Source organism: Pinus tabuliformis, chromosome X (assembly GCF_031772625.1).
Source record: "Pinus tabuliformis cultivar Carrire ecotype Pingquan chromosome X, CPIR1, whole genome shotgun sequence".
In the NCBI taxonomy this organism is placed as follows: domain Eukaryota; kingdom Viridiplantae; phylum Streptophyta; class Pinopsida; order Pinales; family Pinaceae; genus Pinus; species Pinus tabuliformis.
This window is the reverse complement of record NC_142308.1, coordinates 1,134,507,325-1,134,526,334: the sequence shown is the minus strand read 5'-3', so window position 1 is coordinate 1,134,526,334 and position 19,010 is coordinate 1,134,507,325. Positions and strand designations below refer to the sequence as shown.

Genomic DNA, 19,010 nt, shown 5'->3' with positions numbered 1-19,010 from the left:
CCCTGCGTTACTTACGTGGGAACTGGAGGTGCCAGGAATTTTGTAAAAATGTTTCACAACGGCATCGAGTATGGAGACATGCAGTTGATCTCTGAGGCCTATGATGTGCTCAGGTATGTCGGGGTTTTGACCAATGAGGAGCTGTCAGAGACCTTTGCAGAGTGGAACAGTGGTGAGCTCGAGAGCTTTTTGGTTGAGATAAATGCAGATATTTTCACTGCGTAAGGAATGAATACTGGATGCAGGGATCCTGGGAAGCTGTGCGGATATGGCAGCTACGTGAGGGATGAGAAGAGACACTGCGCAGGTTTTGAAATTGCTACGGAATTTATACTTGATTCTCCTTGCTTCAAAGATACCTGTAACCTGCAGAAGAAAAGGCAAACCCTTGTATAATATATGTATGAAACAAAAATGGAACCCTAGATCAACTAAGTAATTTACAGCTTTTGACGCTTGAACAGCCAGATTTAGCAATAACAGCAGTAATATTATCAGAATTTAATTTAAATGTAAAATGCTTCAAAAAACCCTGCATGCATTCATAAAAAAAATATTTCGAATGATAAGCCCGGGATCAAGAACTGGCTGGGCTCTTTCAGAAAACACAACCCAGGAGTTGGCTGGTTCAGCCGAGAACTTCCCCTAACGCCCGGTAATCTGAAAAAGGATTTCCTGCACAGCTTAAAATCAACCATCAACATAGAAGGAGAAAACAATAGTGAAACCCCGATCAAATGGAGATACCTGCCAATATATTTCAGAATCTAAACTATCATTCAAACCTCAAAGATCAGACAAGACACTTGTGCCTAGATCAATCTTCATTAAGCTATCATTAATGGCTGAAAATAAAATTATGCAGAAAAAATAGAACAATCTTACAGCATTTTCCGAAGAGTAACACCAGCAAGATTTTTAACCCCAAAGTCTTCTTTATTGTACAAAAAATGAACTACAAGAGAGCTTCTTCAGCACAAGACTCACAGATATTCTTTGATCTCAAATGACCCCTAGCACCCTATTTAAAGGAAAAATTCCCAACAGCTAGTTCGAGTGATCCATGTCAAAATGATCTCGACCGTCGATGAGGATCAAGATATCTCTTAATCTCATCCGTCGAATTTTTAATGCATTAAAAAATTGAAATTCTGCATTTATTTACTCAAAATATTATTATTTTATTATTTTTTAAGTTTTTACTTTATTTTATTATTTTTATTTTATTTATTATTTATTATTTTATTATTTTTTTATTTTTTTAATTTATTTTTAAATGGATCCTCGAACTTAGCCTTTGGAAAAATCACCTAAGACCTAGGACTTAGGACTTATGAGGGGAAAAAACATTTTCTAACCCTCAAGACACTTTACATCATGACTTTTACAACTTTACATCTCAAGGGGGAGAACCCATTTGACATAGACCCTCATAAACCACCCAGTTCTGCGACACAACTATAATCTAGCAGATTAACACACTAGGATTCTCCTAAGATTCTAATGACAAAATCCATTCCGGCTTTGGGGTTAGGCTGAAGGAAAACTCTGCCGATCATAGATCGGTGAGACAAAAAACCTTCCGGAACGTAGATTATCACTAGAAAATTAGGTCCACCTAGGCAATTTACATACATGACTCAACTCTGCTAAGATTATTTACAATTAAATATGCAGACTGGGTTTACAAATAAATTGATCAAGCTGCTGATGACTGCAGAATGGCACGGACATGTCGATCGAGCGCTACCCTTTTTGCAAAAAAAAAGGGGGGGTACTGTTGTGGGCAGTTGACCGGTAGTGGTCAACACCGCCGACCCCCCAACCTTGGTCATGGTTTATTATAATGCCCGTTATAATTAGGCGCGGTTACACTAACCGTTACCCCCGCGCAGAGTTGTCACATTATAAAACTATGACGGTTTAAGTTTAAACGTGGCGTTGTTTGGTTTTGGGCCGTTGGTGGTGTGGTGTCATATTAAATGTTGGTCCGTTGTATTAATTGGTTAGGCTGCCCGTGGTGCGGGCCGGCCACGTGGTTGGGCAGGTTCGATTCCCGCTGGCCCATTAACATTATGGTATACGTTAATGTGGTTTGGGGGTGTGGGGTGGTGGGGGTGGTGGCCCACCACCTCCTTTATTTATTTATTTGTTTTTATATATAATAATGTAATTTTGAATTTTCTCGAACATTGGCCGAAGGAGTCTTTTTAACAAGGCGACAATTTTGCCCAGAATTCGGTTGGAGTTGGCCGGATTCCGTCTGCTGTAAAAGTCGAAATTGCAGCCTCCTTAACCCTGCCCAGTTAGTAAAAGTCAACCCAACTTTGACTACCTCTATCTTCCTCATCCGGACTCGGATTGATGAACTGTTCGCACCACCACTATCATGACGACAAGATCTTTAACATGAACCTAGTTCGAGCATAATCCGAACACTTTTATTTTTGAGCTTTCATAAGCCCTCTTTGTCCTGTGTGTGTCTCTGGAGCCACCTGGATTAGTATGAGACGTCACCAGAGGCCTTCTGTGGTACTATACAAGATATTCTTGTCAGCAGATGGGACAAGAATTGCACACCTTTACATTATTTGGCTCACTCACTGAACCCAAAATACTACAGCCATGAGTGGCTGAATGGTGGACCTTCCCGCAGATTCCCTCCTCACATGGATGGTGAAATCTCATAAGGGAGGAGAGATGCATTCAAGCGGGTTTTCCAGGATAGATCATTGCTTGATGAGGTGGAGGATGACTTTGCAGAGTTTTCCACTGGCACTGGTCGATTTGCAGGATATGATGCGATTAGAGACAGGGGGGCTAAGAAGCCCTATTCTTGGTGGGCAAATAATGGGGCAACAAGCCCTCCTCTTCAGAAGTTAGCCATGAGGCTCCTCTCTCAAGTTACTTCATCCTCTTGTTGCGAGAGGAATTGGAGCACATATGGGAATTTGTATAGTGTGAAGAAGAGCAGGTTTGAGCAGTCTAGGGCAGAGACAATGGTGTATGTGCACACCAACCTTCGTTTTATTTACAGGCAGAGGGAAGAGTGGTTGAGGGGAAAGACAAAGATGTGGGATATCTTTCCTGATGATATGGGTCTGGACAACAGTGTTGAGTTGGCATCGGCCAACTTGGATCTCAATGATCCAGTGCTAGAGCCTGTTAGATATGATGACGATGATATTTTAGAGGGGTCATCTTCCACACCAGCAGATGCAGAGGCGACTATGGATACAGGGGAGGAGGAGGATGCAGAGGAGAGTAGTGGTGACCATGATGATGAGGACATTGATGCTGATTCTCATGATGACTATGAGGATTGATGACTCATGAGTCATGGGCTACCTATTGCCTTGAGGCTTGTATACCTGTAGTTGTTTTATATTTTCTATTTCTATTTGCCATTGGCATTGCACTACCGATGTAACAAATTTTGATTTGATGACTTAATGAGAAAACTACAGCTGTCAGTGTCTTTATCTTACTATCTTGTAAGTTGTCTTTCATTTATGAATCATGATTTATGTGACATGTATTTGAATTTTGTATGTACTATGCATGCTATAATGTTACTAACTTACTTTGTAAACAGTAAAACTAACATCTAGATGAAGATCTATGTTTGAAATCAATGAATTTGTATCATTAATGAGAATTTGTGTAAGAAATATCTAATTTTTAATATATATATATATATATATATAATGAATCCTACGTGTCTTGTTCCGGGAGGTCAACGTGTCTAAATCCGACACTCGAATCCCCGTATCCTACGAATCTCGAATCCCCGTGTTAGGTTACTTAGATCGTAAGTGAAATTGATGGGATAAGCATGATATATGATAAGAAGGATGGAAGTAATGAAAGATTCTCCGATGTTGAAGTAGATCTCCCAAAGTTAAGAGGGAGTTTGGATGAAATATCCCTAGGTTAAGAGGAAGATTGAATGAAAGAAATCTCCCTAGGATAAGAGGATGGTTGAGAATATTCCTTGTACATGAATAATTAGATCCTCTCTGTTTAAGAGGGAGTGACAGATATAATTCTCTACTCCATGTGTCATGCACTAGACTAGGACTAACAGCCGTAAGTTTTAGTGAAGGCCATGAGTGAGAGAAGGAAATTAGAGAATGCATTTTGAGGTGTTGCTAAAAGAAGGAAAGTAGGATCTAATTGAAGAATATGTCGCTACATATGAAGTAGGAAAGGAAAGTGTATGATTGAGGAATCTTCTGTCAAAGATTCGGTTGATAGTCATACTGTGTTGAGAAGCAACATCTGTTGTCTGAAAGACCCCAAGGTTTGTGTTTGTTTATAAATATGTGAAAGTATATTATTGATTGGGGTTTTTTTGTACAAGTAAATCTCTCAAAAATTTTGATAGCATGTTGGTTACAGATCAATTTGATCGAGAGAGATTTGTCCTTGATCTGTCGGATCAAGGGGTGTTGAGGCTTTGTGAGTGAAGCATTTCCTGGGAGGACATCTGGCTGGCACTTTATGTTGATGTCTAGGTCCCGAAGTTGGAAAGGTAGTGTTGGTCATTGAGCTCTGACACACACCTGGATCTTTGGGTTGATGGTTAGCAAGTAAGCCTGATGGTACTTAGAGAGGCTGAAAGCTTGAGTCCATCTTAGTCCCACCCGGATAGATTTCCCTGGTCAGGAATCCAGTTCGTGGCATTGCGGTGCCTAAATTGTTGAGAGATCAATGGATAGATTGCCCTGGTCAAGAATCTAGTCCATGGCATTGCGGTGCGTAAAATTCTTCATAGATGATGTGTTTTGAAATCTTCCATGTACCTCTTTGGTTATATGTAAATATGAATACCTCCCTAGTTAAGAGGGAGTGTTGGAAAATGTAACTAGGTTCAGTCTTCTTAATTGTACTTGAAGTCAAAATGTAATATATTTTTCAAAAGAAAGAAAAAAGAATTTTATTATTAAATTGATTTGACTTGTTAAAGCATGGGTTTCATGCTTGGGTCAATTGTATAGGTCAAGCCTCCATTGTAGGCTTTAGGTTATTTGTCAAAGTCAATTTGTGAAGACTCCTCCATTCATCAAAGTCTCCTTAGTGTTGAAAGAATTCTCTTCAAGTCGACTTCCACAAAGTGATCACATGTCAGCCTATATATATACATAACTATTCAAATGCTCATGTCGACTTAATTATATTGGACAACCACTATATATACAAGCACTGGATCTTCGCTTAACAACACAACACAAACTCGCATTTTTTCAGAGAACAAGTTTCAGTGATATGACACATATTACTAACTCGGATCTCAAAGAAGGTTGCAGTGAAGTTTGGGTGATCTTAGTGGAAAACTCTCGGTGATCTCAGAGATAATTTCGTGCCATTCTCAGCATATAAAATAAGGATTACAGTGGAGACAGTTCAATGATGTATCAAAGTGACTCGATGCTATTTCTGTATCACAGTTTCGGTGCTACTACAGTGATCACATTTTGGTGATATTACAGTGATGTATTTCGGTGCTATCTCATTGCTACCACAGTAAATATCTCGGTGATGTAGACTCGATTCTTCAATATCTCGATGCTACCTTATTGTTATCACAGTGATAAGTTCAGTATCATTGCAAGGACCAAAGTATGAAGAAGAATGACAAAGTTGACTTGATGGATGGAGGTAGTCTCGAGTCTAAGTTGTAAGGGTCTTGGTCGTCTCATCTTGAATCTAGTGAAGGAAGAATTTTGACAAGGTTTTCCCCTAGAGTGGGATTTTTCCCTGGCAGCATGCCTACATCTTGTGTACTCTTTTATTTGTTGCTTGGCATTTGTCTTGATGATAAGAAAAGAAAAATCGAAAGAACTAATAATAATAACGAAAATATCACAAGATAATGTCATTAATAAGGGAAATCATTTAACTGCCACCTCTATGGATTTTCCAACAAGTTATTGTTGTTACACATATCTAACAACCCTAAAAGCCTCTTGTTTGCATTAAGCCCTAGTCTCTATTGGAAATCCTTGTTTCCTTCTTGTTAAAGATCATTTTAAAGATCTTTCTAAGGTTGCTATATGCCATTGTATGCCCTAATAAAGAACATCAATCAAACCCTAACTTATAGTAGCCTTGTCATAGGCCTAACCTTAGAGAGCTTGAACCTTAGTCTAGAATATTTTGGTCATCGTAGACCTTGCCAAGCCCCCTACCTGTCTTTAGACCTCCGAAATAAGTCACAATGAGCCATAGTATTAGAATACCTTGTAGGTGGCATAGGGAAGCCTCCCTTGTGGCTGAAATCCCACTAAACAACAAGAGGAAGGTTGCTAAGGTGACAATGACAACCCTTCCTCATTGTTGCCATAGAGTTTGGTCCTCACGTGGTGAATCTCCTTTCCTGACCTGCTAGATTTTGTGGCAACATGGGCCTGGTAGAACTTCCTAAAGTTAGAAAGATTGTTGTATGTAAATGGGTCTACAAATTGAATAAAGGAGTTGATGTTAATGTTTAAAGGTATAAATCCAAATTGGTTGCAAAAGGTTACTCTTAGATGGAAGGTATATATTTCCATGAAATCTTTCGCTAGTTGTTAAGCTTGTACATGTTTGTATTGTGTTGGAACTAGTTGTTTTTCTTGATTTGGAGTTAGAGAAATTAGATGTTAGACAACTTTCCTACATGTAGATTTGGACGAGGAGATATACATGGAACAACTGGAAGGTCTTGTGCAACATCACAAAAGAAGATTAGTTTGCAAGCTTAAGAATTCATTGTATGGCTTGAAGCAATCACCCAAGCAGTGGTGCAAGAAAATTGATTCCTTCGTGACGAGCCAGAATTATACTAGAAGTGAGTATGACCATTGCATGCACTTCAAAAGTTTGAATGGTATATTCATTATCTTAGTGTTATATGTTGATGATATGCTTGTTGCAAGCAAAAGCATGGACGATATCAAAAAGTTGAAGGCTTAGATGGTTAGGACCTTTGATAGGAAGGATCTAGGAGCAACAAAGAAAATCTTGGGCATTGAAATACACAAAAACAAAGAAAATGGTAAGCTTGGGTTTTAGCATTTAGCATTTATGACATTTCTGTTTTCTTTGAGTGCCAAGAACTGCCACCCTTTCTGGTCCTTGAAGGTATTTGTTTATCTCCTAAATCTTCTGTTTCTTTCATCCAAATTAGCCTTAAGATTCTGCAATGTACGATAAATGTGCCCAATGGAAAAGCCATGGTCTAGAAATCTGATTGTAATTGCTTGTATTCAGTTTGTAGTTTTCTTTCCTTTCAATTTTTTTAATCACCACCAAAATTTGGAATTTAAAGCATAAAAGATAGAGCCGCTATTGAAGTGAATTTGGGCAGCCAGCTCAAAAAGATATTTGAGGGCTACATCCTCTGATCCAAGAGCCAACTTGTGGCCTTAAGTAGGGAGGTTTTAAAGCCTTCAGCAGATGCCTTGGCAATGTTCTCTGGCCAAAAACATCTCGAGGAACAACACTTAGAAACCAAGAAAATAAATAGCCTAACATTGAATACAAAACTGCCTTAAAAGAGTGAATACTTATATACACCCAAAAATAATGGAAATATTGAGTGCTACTTTCTAGCACACAAAGATGTCCATTGCAAAGATGTAAATAACCGAATTGATAAATTATAGTAATAATCCAATTTAAGGTTGCAGCCTAGTTGAACATCAAATTGACATACGAGACACCTTGGTTTGCGGGACAAGGGGTCTCTTCCATGCAACAATTTGACTAGTTAATCTATAGAGGTGTACAGACTCTACCCCTCCAATTCAACCTGATGACCTATGAGGAGGAAACACATGTTCTTAACTGTTAGGCTCACTCAAGCTATAAAATTCCATGCACACTGAAAGATGGACTCTTCCTTTGTATGCTGTGGGTTAAATGAGTCTCTCTCACCAACAAAAGGTATTCACCTGACCTAAAAAGTAACAGATAAGATACCTCTCAAAAGCCACTGAAAGATACTATTCTCAAGAACATTAAGACCTCTAGGTCATGACCATGATGGTGGAAACAGAGTCAGTGCTCAAAGGGCCGCGCCTGCACAAACCACGTCAACAGAACAGGGCAGTGAAGGGCGGTGATTCAGAGGGCAACACAAAACCCCTAATCTATGCAGTTCAGGGGCAGCATATGGTAATTGCATCCCTCAAGCACTGACCAGCTAATCTATGAAAAATACAAAACCAAAAGGAAACCATACCTGGCAAAGAATAAATGCAGCAGCCTCCTTGTGTTGTTACAAGAAAACCACTTCTCTACTACTAATCTACAGACAATGGCCATACAAATTCTCTGTGAAAATGAATGAGGGTTTCACAGTCTGTGCAGAACCATGGATTCTGTGGTAAATCCCCATTCCATGAAAAAATGGCTTCAACAAGAAGCTATATAGAACGAGGGCAGAGAAGAAGGTGTTCCACCCACCCCCTACCAACATACCCTCTATTAAAACTTGCACAGCTTCGGGCTCTGGTCCTCTCTGCAACATATTTTGTTCCTGACAGATACCTCCAAAAACTCCAAGGAATCAGTCATATCATCTGCCCTGCCAACCCCACCAATCACAAAAACAATAGAACAACAATAATAATTCCAAGAAAAAATTGTATAATACCTGTTTTTCAAAACCTTCACAAACCTATAGCCCAAATCCTCAAAGTTTTGTAAGGTGGGGTAAAACTCTGAAAAACCACCATGGTCGAAGATATAGTCTCTGCTGTAAGGACTAATAACTCTTCACACAGGAAAAATGAAAATTGTACTTTTGCTAATCTGTGAATGTCATCTCCAATGGAGCTCTACTTCCAAATTGAGGCTGTAAACCTGACACACAAAAAGATCATCTTGGTTTTACCTTGTTGATAACTGAAGAGAGCATTCTCCAGTGTGAAGTCTTAATCATTACATTGTGCATACTTGTGGTTCCTAAATGAAGCCAGGAATAAGGAGCAGCTGCAAAACAAAATTCCAATCTTTTCATACTCTTCCAGGTGTTCTCTTGAGTTCTTTAAGAATTCAAATAGAGAAATGGCTCAACAAAATTCCAAACTGTCCATACTCTTCCAGTAGTTCTCTTGAGTTCTTTAACAATTCACATAGAGGAATGGCTCAAATGAAACTTTATGCTTACTAGGCGCTCATGTTCTCACAGTCACTTAAAAGGTAGGTATGGTCTTCTATTGATATCTCCTTAGATGTTTTCCTTTGCCTAAGATCCAACAAAAGCATGTGCAATGGTCCATCTAACTGGGTGAACCTCAACTATCCAATTGTATGCCCTGCAACTGTTAGATGCTCACCCTGTAGCTTAGCTTGGAGGAAGGAAGATCATATATATATATATATATATAGAGATATAGATATATCCAAGTGATAGAGACCATACTGAATTGCTAAATAAAACTAAAAATTGCTTCAACAATTCTGGACCACCGCAATCAGTCGATCACAGTACAAGCAAATAGCATGCAAATTGGTGGTAAAACAATTATATTTTATACTCCGATCACTCAAACAAAATAATATTTCATGATACCCTAGTAGAGAATCCCACAACCCGTTGTCCACCTATGTTCTCTTAAAGTTTCGTAGAATTAAATTAAAAAACACATTGGATTTAAAAGGAAAAAAAGAACCACTGAGTTCTAGGCCGGGAACACTTTTCTACCTTGTCCTTCTAAACCAACTTAGAAGCAGAGCAGAGCTTTTAGCTTCATGGTTTAATGTTGTCCACCTATTGAACAATAAAAACAGATTGACTTACATGACCGTATAGATGATAGATCGGAAAGATGATAAATAAAAAACACATTGGGTTAAAAGAAAAAAACAATAAACTGAGTTTCAGGCCAGGAACACTACTCTGCCCCGTCCTTCCAAGCCAACTTAGAGGCAGGGCAGAGCATTTGGCTTCGTGGTTTATTGTTGTCAACCTATTGAACAATAAAAACAGATTGATTTACGTGACCGTATAGATGATAGATCAGAAAGATGATAAATAAAAAAACACATTGGATTAGAAAGAAACAATAAACTGAGTTTCAGGCCAGGAACACTGCTCTGCCCTGTCCTTCCAAGCCAACTTAGAGACAGGGCAGAGCTTTCAGCTTCATGGTTTATTGTTGTCAAATTATTGAACAATAAAAACAGATTGACTTACGAGATGAGATAGGTGACAGAACAGATAATGGAGAAACAAGTCTCAAAGATCAAGGTCTGCTACGATGCGTTGTCATGACACTTTCGCTTGAGTTTTACCGCAGTTTTTGTAAATTGGCAAAGGCTAGGGCTCAAGCATAACTCTATGCTTATTACACACCGGTGTTTTCACTGCGACTTGGGAGGCCTATACTAACAGTTTAAGAGTTAACCATGATAGTAAAAATAATGCTAGTTATTTATCAAAATCCTTTTTAAAACGGCATCCTTGAGCTGACCTGTAGCTGAAGTTGCATATCTTGTGGGCTTCCATGCTATGAAAACATCCCCAGATTTCCAGTTCTTATTGGAAAACATCCAAACCTGGCTGAATTAACATGCCCCTAAACGAGAATCTTGGAAACTGTGATCCAACAAAAGAGAAGCAAGATATCCATCTCCAATTCGCCCTCTGATTCTCAAAGAGTTCACACACCAAGATCTCTGAATGATAATCCCTGAAAAAATACAAGCAATCCCCACTGCCAGCACACTTATAATCAAAATCAGCTTTCTCTCCAAAAAATCTATTGAAGACTTCACCAGGCATCGTTTCAATCTCCGGCCACCCATCCCCCTGCAGCTCCCAGATATTCAAGCATTTACACTTCTTGGGAGAACCCAATCCTCCCACAAGAGTAAGCCGGCCTCTTCTCTTTATAAGGAAGGAGCACATGAGCTGCTGAGGCCTTGGCACCATGACCTCACTCCAAGTACCCTTCACTAAATCAAATGCAATGATATTATAAGGTCTAGCAGATGTGAGGAAATAGATAACTCCATTACAGTAGACTGTGTCATTGGGTGTCCACACAGCCAACCTCACAGCATATTCACAGGGGACTTCTCCAATCACATGCCATGAATCAGCACATGAATCATAAATTTCTATTGTGGGTTCATAGCTGTTACCATTTTGCGAAGACCCGCCTGCTACAATGACCTGAAAGCTGCCGTCACAGCCATATTTGTCAGTAGGGCCAAATTTGCTCTCAATTCCACAAATGCACGGATTCAAACGAGGACGGTGCAACGCAGGCAGCAGCCTCCATTTCTTTGCTATTGGATTACAGACTGCAAGATGGTGTGATCCAGTCGAGCTCCCCTTGATAAGGAGCTGCTGACCAATTGCTGCCACAGGAAAACGAATGGACGGGGGAAGAAAACAAAGAGGAATTGAATACCATCTATTCGCAATTGGATTATAAGCACAGCAGCAGTCCCTGCAGTTGTATTTAGAGACTGCAAATAACCAGGGCGGTCCCTGATATGGCCATGCTGATTTCCATAGCTTAATAAAAGCTCCCGATCTTATGTATGATTTCCATTCCTTGCACACTGAGCTACTTCTTATCACATTATCAATGGAGGTCCTTGATAGAATCTGGCCCAGTAAATCCTGGGGCATATGTATCCAGAGGCCCTCATTCTCAGCTTCACCTTCCTCATTACTCATGGCTTACATGAGGGCCTGTATCTTGTTATTCTCAACCTGTAAAAGGATGAATTTGCAGCCAAGCAGTTTGGTATGCAGTGATTCTGCTGTGCAAGTAATAGCCATGGAGGAATCTTTATCTTTGGGATTTGGGATTTGTTTGAGGGTGGTCATTGGCTACTGCAAACTGACAGTTCTCTCAATAATTTCAGTGCAGATAATCATAGGCACGTTGGTTTCGATGTCAGATGTCCGTAGACGACTCTAATCTCCTTATCTGGGACTTAAGGACGCTGCATTGAAAATCTTCCTCAAAATTATCTATTTCTTTAAGTTGTAAGTTGCAAGTTGCATTGAAAATCTTTTAGTAAAAAAATTTATTTCCTTAAATGGAAAGCTGCATTGAAAATGGCATGACATATATACTTTTTAATCCACGTAAAAAGATATGGAGTGATTAGTACTAGTAGTTGGAAAGAGAGTTGAAAACTTTTAATTTGAAAGCACATGATTCAGTGGTCGAAGTAGTTGGAAATGATTACTGTCTGTGTTTGAATGATTAAAAATGATTGGTAGAATTAGAAGGTGAAAAACTATTTTACATGGATTGGTAATTGGGTAGAATTAGAAGGCGAAAACTATTTTATATGGTCGGTTGTGTTTTATTTTTTTAAATAAATTTGTTAATATAAATTGTGGTTAATTATAATGTTTAATTCTTTAAAATGTGTTTTTAAATATTTTGGTTAAATTATGATGTTTAATTATTTAAAATATGTTTTTAAATATATAAATGTATTTAATTTAACGAAACTATTTTTAGAATAGATTATATATATTTTAGAAATTCAAATTTGTTATTTTAATAAATTTTAGATAAAATTGAGAAAAAATATTTAAAAAAAAATCAAAATATAGAAAATTCAAGATTTAAATTATAGTGAATTTTAAAATTTTAATAATTAAAATGTTTATTTTTGTTTGAAAGTGAAAAATTATTAACATATAGTGGTTAATTAGTATTAATTAGTACCAAGAATAGTGATTTTTTGGTTAATATTAATAAATGTAAAACCATCTTAAACAATTTATTTATTAATCATTCATTAAAGATGTGGTTTTAATTATCTTAATTCTTCTAATAAATTTATATATTTTTAATAAAATATATAAATTACAAAATATATAAAATTTAAATTAATATATTTAATATTTTTATAAATTCAAAATATTTATTGGTACTCGGGTTTATTCACATTTTGAATAGAAATATGATTTTATTTTATTATAAATATATGATTTAAATATTTATTATTGCAATTTATAAATTATATTATTAATATTTTTAAGTGATTAGAAATAATACATAGTTTTATATTGTGAATGATATTAAAAATTACATAATACAATAAAGAATGATAAATTTTGGTATAATCACAATGAAAATGAGTTAGTAAATAAGTCAATGATACACGATTTATAGGTATCTAGTAGGAATGGAAGTCTAACTCTTTACAAACTTCTAATGAGTCATTTCAAGTAGTGTGGTTTTCCTTTAATAACTTCTAATGAGTCGTTTCAAGTAGTGTGGTTTTCCTTTAATAGTAGTGATGAGTCAACACACATGCTTAAGATATCTCAAATATACTCTAAATAATGAAGCTCATCAATACATGAGCTTCATTCTTTAAAAATATTTGGCCATGATAACAAAAGATTAAAAAGAGGATATAGTCACAAGAGAAAAAATGTTACCTCCTCAAAAAACTAATTTTGAAAATAATGAGCAATAAAACATCCTTAGATATATAATATCAATGTTGTATAGTATCAACATTGCAAAAAAAGAAACTTATATTAAGTGTAAATTAGGTGAGAAATATAAAGTTGAAGATCCATGGGCTATATTGGCATTTGGTGTGATCCACTTCAATATGATGTCATGACAACTCATTCAATTTTTTTAATTTATCTGCAAGCATCATTATAGAGCCAATAGTGAATGTAAATGAAGCAAACTAGGAAATGATGATAATCACTGTGGTTAACATACTTCATTGGACAAAGGGATATTGCAATTACTATTTATGAAGATATTTGTCATCTTTGTATGTCTATACAAACTTGCAACATACCTACTTAAATGGAGCATCCAACATACACAATCATAAACATCTCTATTAAATTTGTTCATTACATCTTTAATTACATTATAAAGACACAAGTTTAACAAATATTAGATATCTATAGTGTAAATTATGGTTTAGAATGATGTGTATTTTACATATCTAGAACTAAAAGGCTTAGGCCCTCCCACCTCACAATTTATCAAACATATGAGTTTCTCTCATGGAAAGGAAATATTATATGTGATAGAATATTAGTCGTAAAGAATAAAGTAGTAGAACATAATAAATAAAAACAAATAACAATTTTTCTAAAGGTGTTACACCTATGTGTTACGAATAAATATATATAAATAACATAAATATAAATAATGAGGATAATTGTAATAATGATTAGTTAATTAGTAATTAATACTGAAGAGGCATGTCTAAATGGGACATGACCTTCCATGAAGAGGCACAACCTAGTATAAAAGCAGGTCCCTCACTCTCATTTGTATCATCATTCTTATTCATACTTTTAATATATATTCTTGTATCTCAATGGAGTTATTGATATTCCAAGCCTTCTGGAGTATTTAACGTGAGGTATGAACTTTGTTTGTTCCATTTGGTATCATAACAGTTTGATCCTTTGGTTGCTTTACCGCTGCACAGAGCTCGTTCTTCGATCTAGGTCTTTGACCATCAAATTCGTCAACATCGTTGTCGTTGAAGCGTTTTGCTACTAGAATTTGGAGTTTCTCCATATCTCCATTTAGGCTTTTGGCCACTTACAAAAATTATTAAAAAATAAAAAATAAAGAAAAAAAAAGGTTATAAAAAAAAGTAATATAAGAAAAAAAATATGTGAATGAAATATATATATATATATATATATATGTATATATGTATATATATATATATATATATATATATATATATATATATACGGGCATTGAAGGGTTGAAGCTGCTACACAACTACACTATTGTGTAGTCGGTATCAAAGCTCACGGTTGGAGCTGGTACATGACGAAGTGACAGTGGAAATCAGGGTCCTTGCAAGCGAAGGAAGCTGATTTCACATATAAGTGGAATCAAGAGCTGGTTCAGTTTTGCGGGGAACTTGGTGAAGCTGGTGAAGAAGGTTGAATGGCAAAGATGGTAGAAGAACCTATGGCAGGTGAATCTAGCCATAATGCAGGTGAAGTCTTTTGGTACAAAGTGTTGGAACAAGTGAGTAGATGGAGTTCTGACTGGGTTTCGATGAAGGCTGAGAATATGAAGATTCGGGAAAGCTGTTCGGAACTAAGGAAAGAACTTGAAGAACTCAAGGGCCAATGCAGAAGTACGATGGATGGTGAACTCAGGAAACTTGATGAGGAAATCTGACAGAATGGTCTTGGTCTTCAAGAGCTCTTGGATGAGAGAGCTTGACTAAGGAAGAAAAGTGCCATGGTGGAAGCCGAAGTCAAGCAGATTGAGGAAGAGATAAAGAAGAAGCTTCTTGGAAAGGAGGTTGTTGTAATTGAGCAGGATGAGCTCGACTACATTGACAGGCTGGGGACTTACTACCGTGACAATCCAGAGGATGTTCGGAAGCTTAGTTCTATGGAGGTAGTCAATGGGCACTTGGTTGGTGCACTTGAGCAGAATGCGATGGAGGACAAGCTTAGAGGAAGACAAGCTGAGCTAGGATCGAAATGCTTAGAGGAGCCAAGCAAGGAAGTGAAGTACCTTAGGAGGAATGTCAAGTTGGAGCACAAGCCAATTGACACTTTTGAGGCCGAATTCTTGAAGAAGGTTGCTGATGTGAGACACAAGATAAAGCCGACAGAAGGAGGTGATGCCTTGAAGCTGAATTTTGTGCAGGTGACCGTGAAAGGCAAGAGATTTGCAGCTTTGGTGGATACAGGGGCTACTCATAGCTTCTTGAGTAGGAAGGCAGCAAAGTCTTTTGGGAAGAAAGCTGAGATGGAGAAAGAGTGGAGTGCTTTCAAAGCAGTCAACTCTACCATGAAGGTTGTTACTGGTGTGATGGAGAACACTCAGGTGAGAGTGGGCTCGTGGTTTGGAAAGTTGGATTTGAGGATCGTAGACATGGATAATCATTCTATGGTGTTGGGGCAAGACTTCATGAGGCTTGCACAAACCATACTAATGGTGGACCAGGACATTCTCTTGATCACAGTTGAAGGAAGAACTATGTTAGTTATGATGAATAAAAGGAGTTTCTTGGGGTATAGACCGAGGATGAATTCTATGACTTTGTATCCCAAAGATCCGAATTTGAAGCATGAGGATGTGGAGCAAAGAGGACTTGGGAGTATGACTCAAACAACGAAGGAAGGGAAGTTGATTGACTTTGTTGCAAGAGCGAGGAAGAAGGAAGCAAGTGAGAGGTCAGTCTCACAAATCTTGAAGCACTTGGCAGAGACATCTTCTACTGATGATCTTCACAATGGAGTTGCAAATGAAGGGAGTCTGAGTACTACTTCGGAAGTAGTGGTTGGAGAGGATTATGCAGGTAGAGATCCGACTGGCATAGTGGACTTTTGCAGGTATGCTATGGGCATATATGACTTTCAGTTAACAAAAGACAAGCTTAGAGAGCTTGGATGTACATGTGAGGAGGTTGAGGTTGTGCACAAATACTTGAGGACACAACACCAATCTGATACATGGGTGGATGAGAGTCAGGGAGGAAACTTCCTGGCCCTCCTTTCTCGATAGACAACCTTGGAGATGGGTTGGTGTAGGGACCTTGATGGGAAGGGGTTGCACCACCTTAGCAAGGGGCCTTGGAGAAAGGCTTCTTTATGACAGATTGCAGACTTGGATGCAGATGGCCAGATGTTGGGATGAGGTCTACTTGGTTGGACAACATGGACAACTAGAGTCATGGACATTGGGTTGGAGACATGGAGCATGGCGGTCAATGCAGGGACATTATGCAGGAGCATGTGTAGAGGTGTCATTCATGGGCATCCTATGGAAAGTGCCGAGGCATGGATGTTGTGCAGATGTTGTTGTAACATGGAGATATGTGTATGAGCCGATGGAAAGGTTGTACACTCTTGTACAACAAGACCATGGACTATTTGGACATGTTGCAGATGGGATGGAGATTCCATGGACCTGAGCATGGGATAGAGCAGATTCTTGATGAGTCCGAGATGTAGCAGAAGTCAGGGAAAGACTGATGATGACATAAGGATGTGCATTCTTGTGGTTTGGGCGTATGGTTGGATTAGCTACCCAACTAGTTCGAGTCATGAGGGGTACCAGTGTGCAGAGGTATGTTGGCATTAGACAGGGCGACACATGACAGACAGATGTTGGCATTGTGTTGGAGTATCTTGACGACAAACTACAGGATGAGGACGAAACATGGTGGAAATGGTTGTTTTACATATGTTGCAGGGATGTTGCAGTATATGGACCAGAGGATATCATGGATCAAGATAAGACTGTTCGGATATGAATATCTTGGTGATGGTTACCAAGGTGGTATATTGTCGAGGACGACAATGACTTCAGGTGGAGGAGGATGTAAGGACCTGCGATCCGTGCGATGGGCAGGATGAACTCTCCCATGAGAAGATAGACGAGCTACGACCAAATGGAGGATATGTGATGGAGAAATGCGCATGGAGAAAGGTTTGGTTGTGAGTTTATACGCGTGGGCAAGCTGGGCAAGCTACCCACGGGCCGACCAAGGTGAAGTTGTAAGATGGGCGAGCTAGGTGGGGCGGTCTCGTGTGATGGGCGGGCCGACCCGCATGTTGAACAAGTTTTTACAACCGAACAGCAAGTTGGCCAAGCATGGTGAACGAGTCGGTCGGGTGGCACAACTCGCCCACCCACCATATACATAGATGGTGCGAGTTGGGGAGAAGGAAAAGGAATTTCAAGCAATTTAGATGAGCTGATCAAGTCATTTAATCATCGCTAATCGAAGTAGCTCATGAAGAAGTGCGAAGTAGCCGCAGCTAGGCATAGTAACTGTAGGTTTGATGCGCCCGCTCGTCGGGCAAACGGACATGGTGTGCATGAGATTTTGGTGAATGGGTGAGTCGGGGAGAGGGCTACATGAAGGCGCTCGCCCAACGGTGAAGTGACTCGGGTGGAGGGTCGCACGAAGGCGCGCCCGCCCGGTTGAATGGACACGGGTGGAGGGCCACACGAAGGCGCGCCCGCCCGCAATTGAATGAACACGGGTGGAGGGCCGCACGAAGGCGCCCCTGCCCGCGGTTGAACAGACACGAGTGGAGGGCCGCATGAAGGCACGCCTGCTCGCGATTGAACGGACACGGGTGGAGGGCCGCACGAAGGCGCACCCGCCCATGGTTGAACAGACACGGGTGGAGGGCCGCACGAAGGCGCACCCGCCCGCAGTTGAACGGACACGGGTGGAGGTCTGCACGAAGGCGCACCTGCCCGGTTGAACGAACTCGGCTAGAGGGTTGCACGAAGGCACCCACCCGCGGTTGAACAAGTTTGGGTGAGGCTGCATGAAGGCGCCCACCCGCGGTGAATGAGTTCGGGTGAGGCTGCACGAAGGTGCTTGCCCGACGGTTGGACGAGTTGGAAATTGGCTAAGTGTGGGTTGTGGAGGTGACCACTGTGCAAGGTGTGCATGAGGTGGGTAGCTCGTGGGCAAGACACAAAGTCTGAAATTTGTCTAAGTATGAAACTTGGGGTTTCCAAGGTAATACTTGTAATTTTATGAAAGTTGGAAATATATTGAAATCAGGCAGACTCATGTTTAGGGAGTTGCCCCTCCCTTTATACTGTTGCAATTGTGTTGTATATGTATAATTGTTGTGGATAATGAATGTGTATGGGTGTTCATTAGTATAAAGGCTAATCTAAATACTTGGTAAAGAAAAATAAAACTAAGTATCGAATGTTAAGGCGTAGTCCATGAACATAAGTATTGGTGAAAAGAAAGTGTTTGGTGGTGCCGCACCTCGCTATAAGCGGTTGAAAGACTATCACAGGTGTAGGGGCATGACAGGTGGAAAAACATTTAAAAATATATATATGATTCCATATATATATATATATATATATAGATGCACTTCTGGTAGCCATCGTCGCTTTCTAATCCGCCTCGGAATACATCTGCACAATGATCGGTTGTCATCCCCACCGCCTTCGACTGAGCAACCCCAACTAATGCTCCCTGTCCATACTCCAATGTTTCCCCTTCCGCTGTCCTGTGGCTGGTCAAACTCATCG

At 39.2% G+C, this 19,010-nt stretch overlaps 1 protein-coding gene across 1 annotated transcript; it reads right to left on the bottom strand.

Annotated features, from left to right (window-relative positions):
* Positions 1-10,025: 10,025 nt before the first annotated feature.
* Positions 10,026-11,918, bottom strand: LOC149143839 (F-box/kelch-repeat protein At5g15710-like). The gene has a single exon (XM_089448556.1). The coding sequence runs from the start codon at positions 11,678-11,680 to the stop codon at positions 10,529-10,531; it is 1,152 nt and encodes a 383-aa protein (XP_089304682.1). The 5' UTR covers positions 11,681-11,918; the 3' UTR covers positions 10,026-10,528.
* Positions 11,919-19,010: the final 7,092 nt, after the last annotated feature.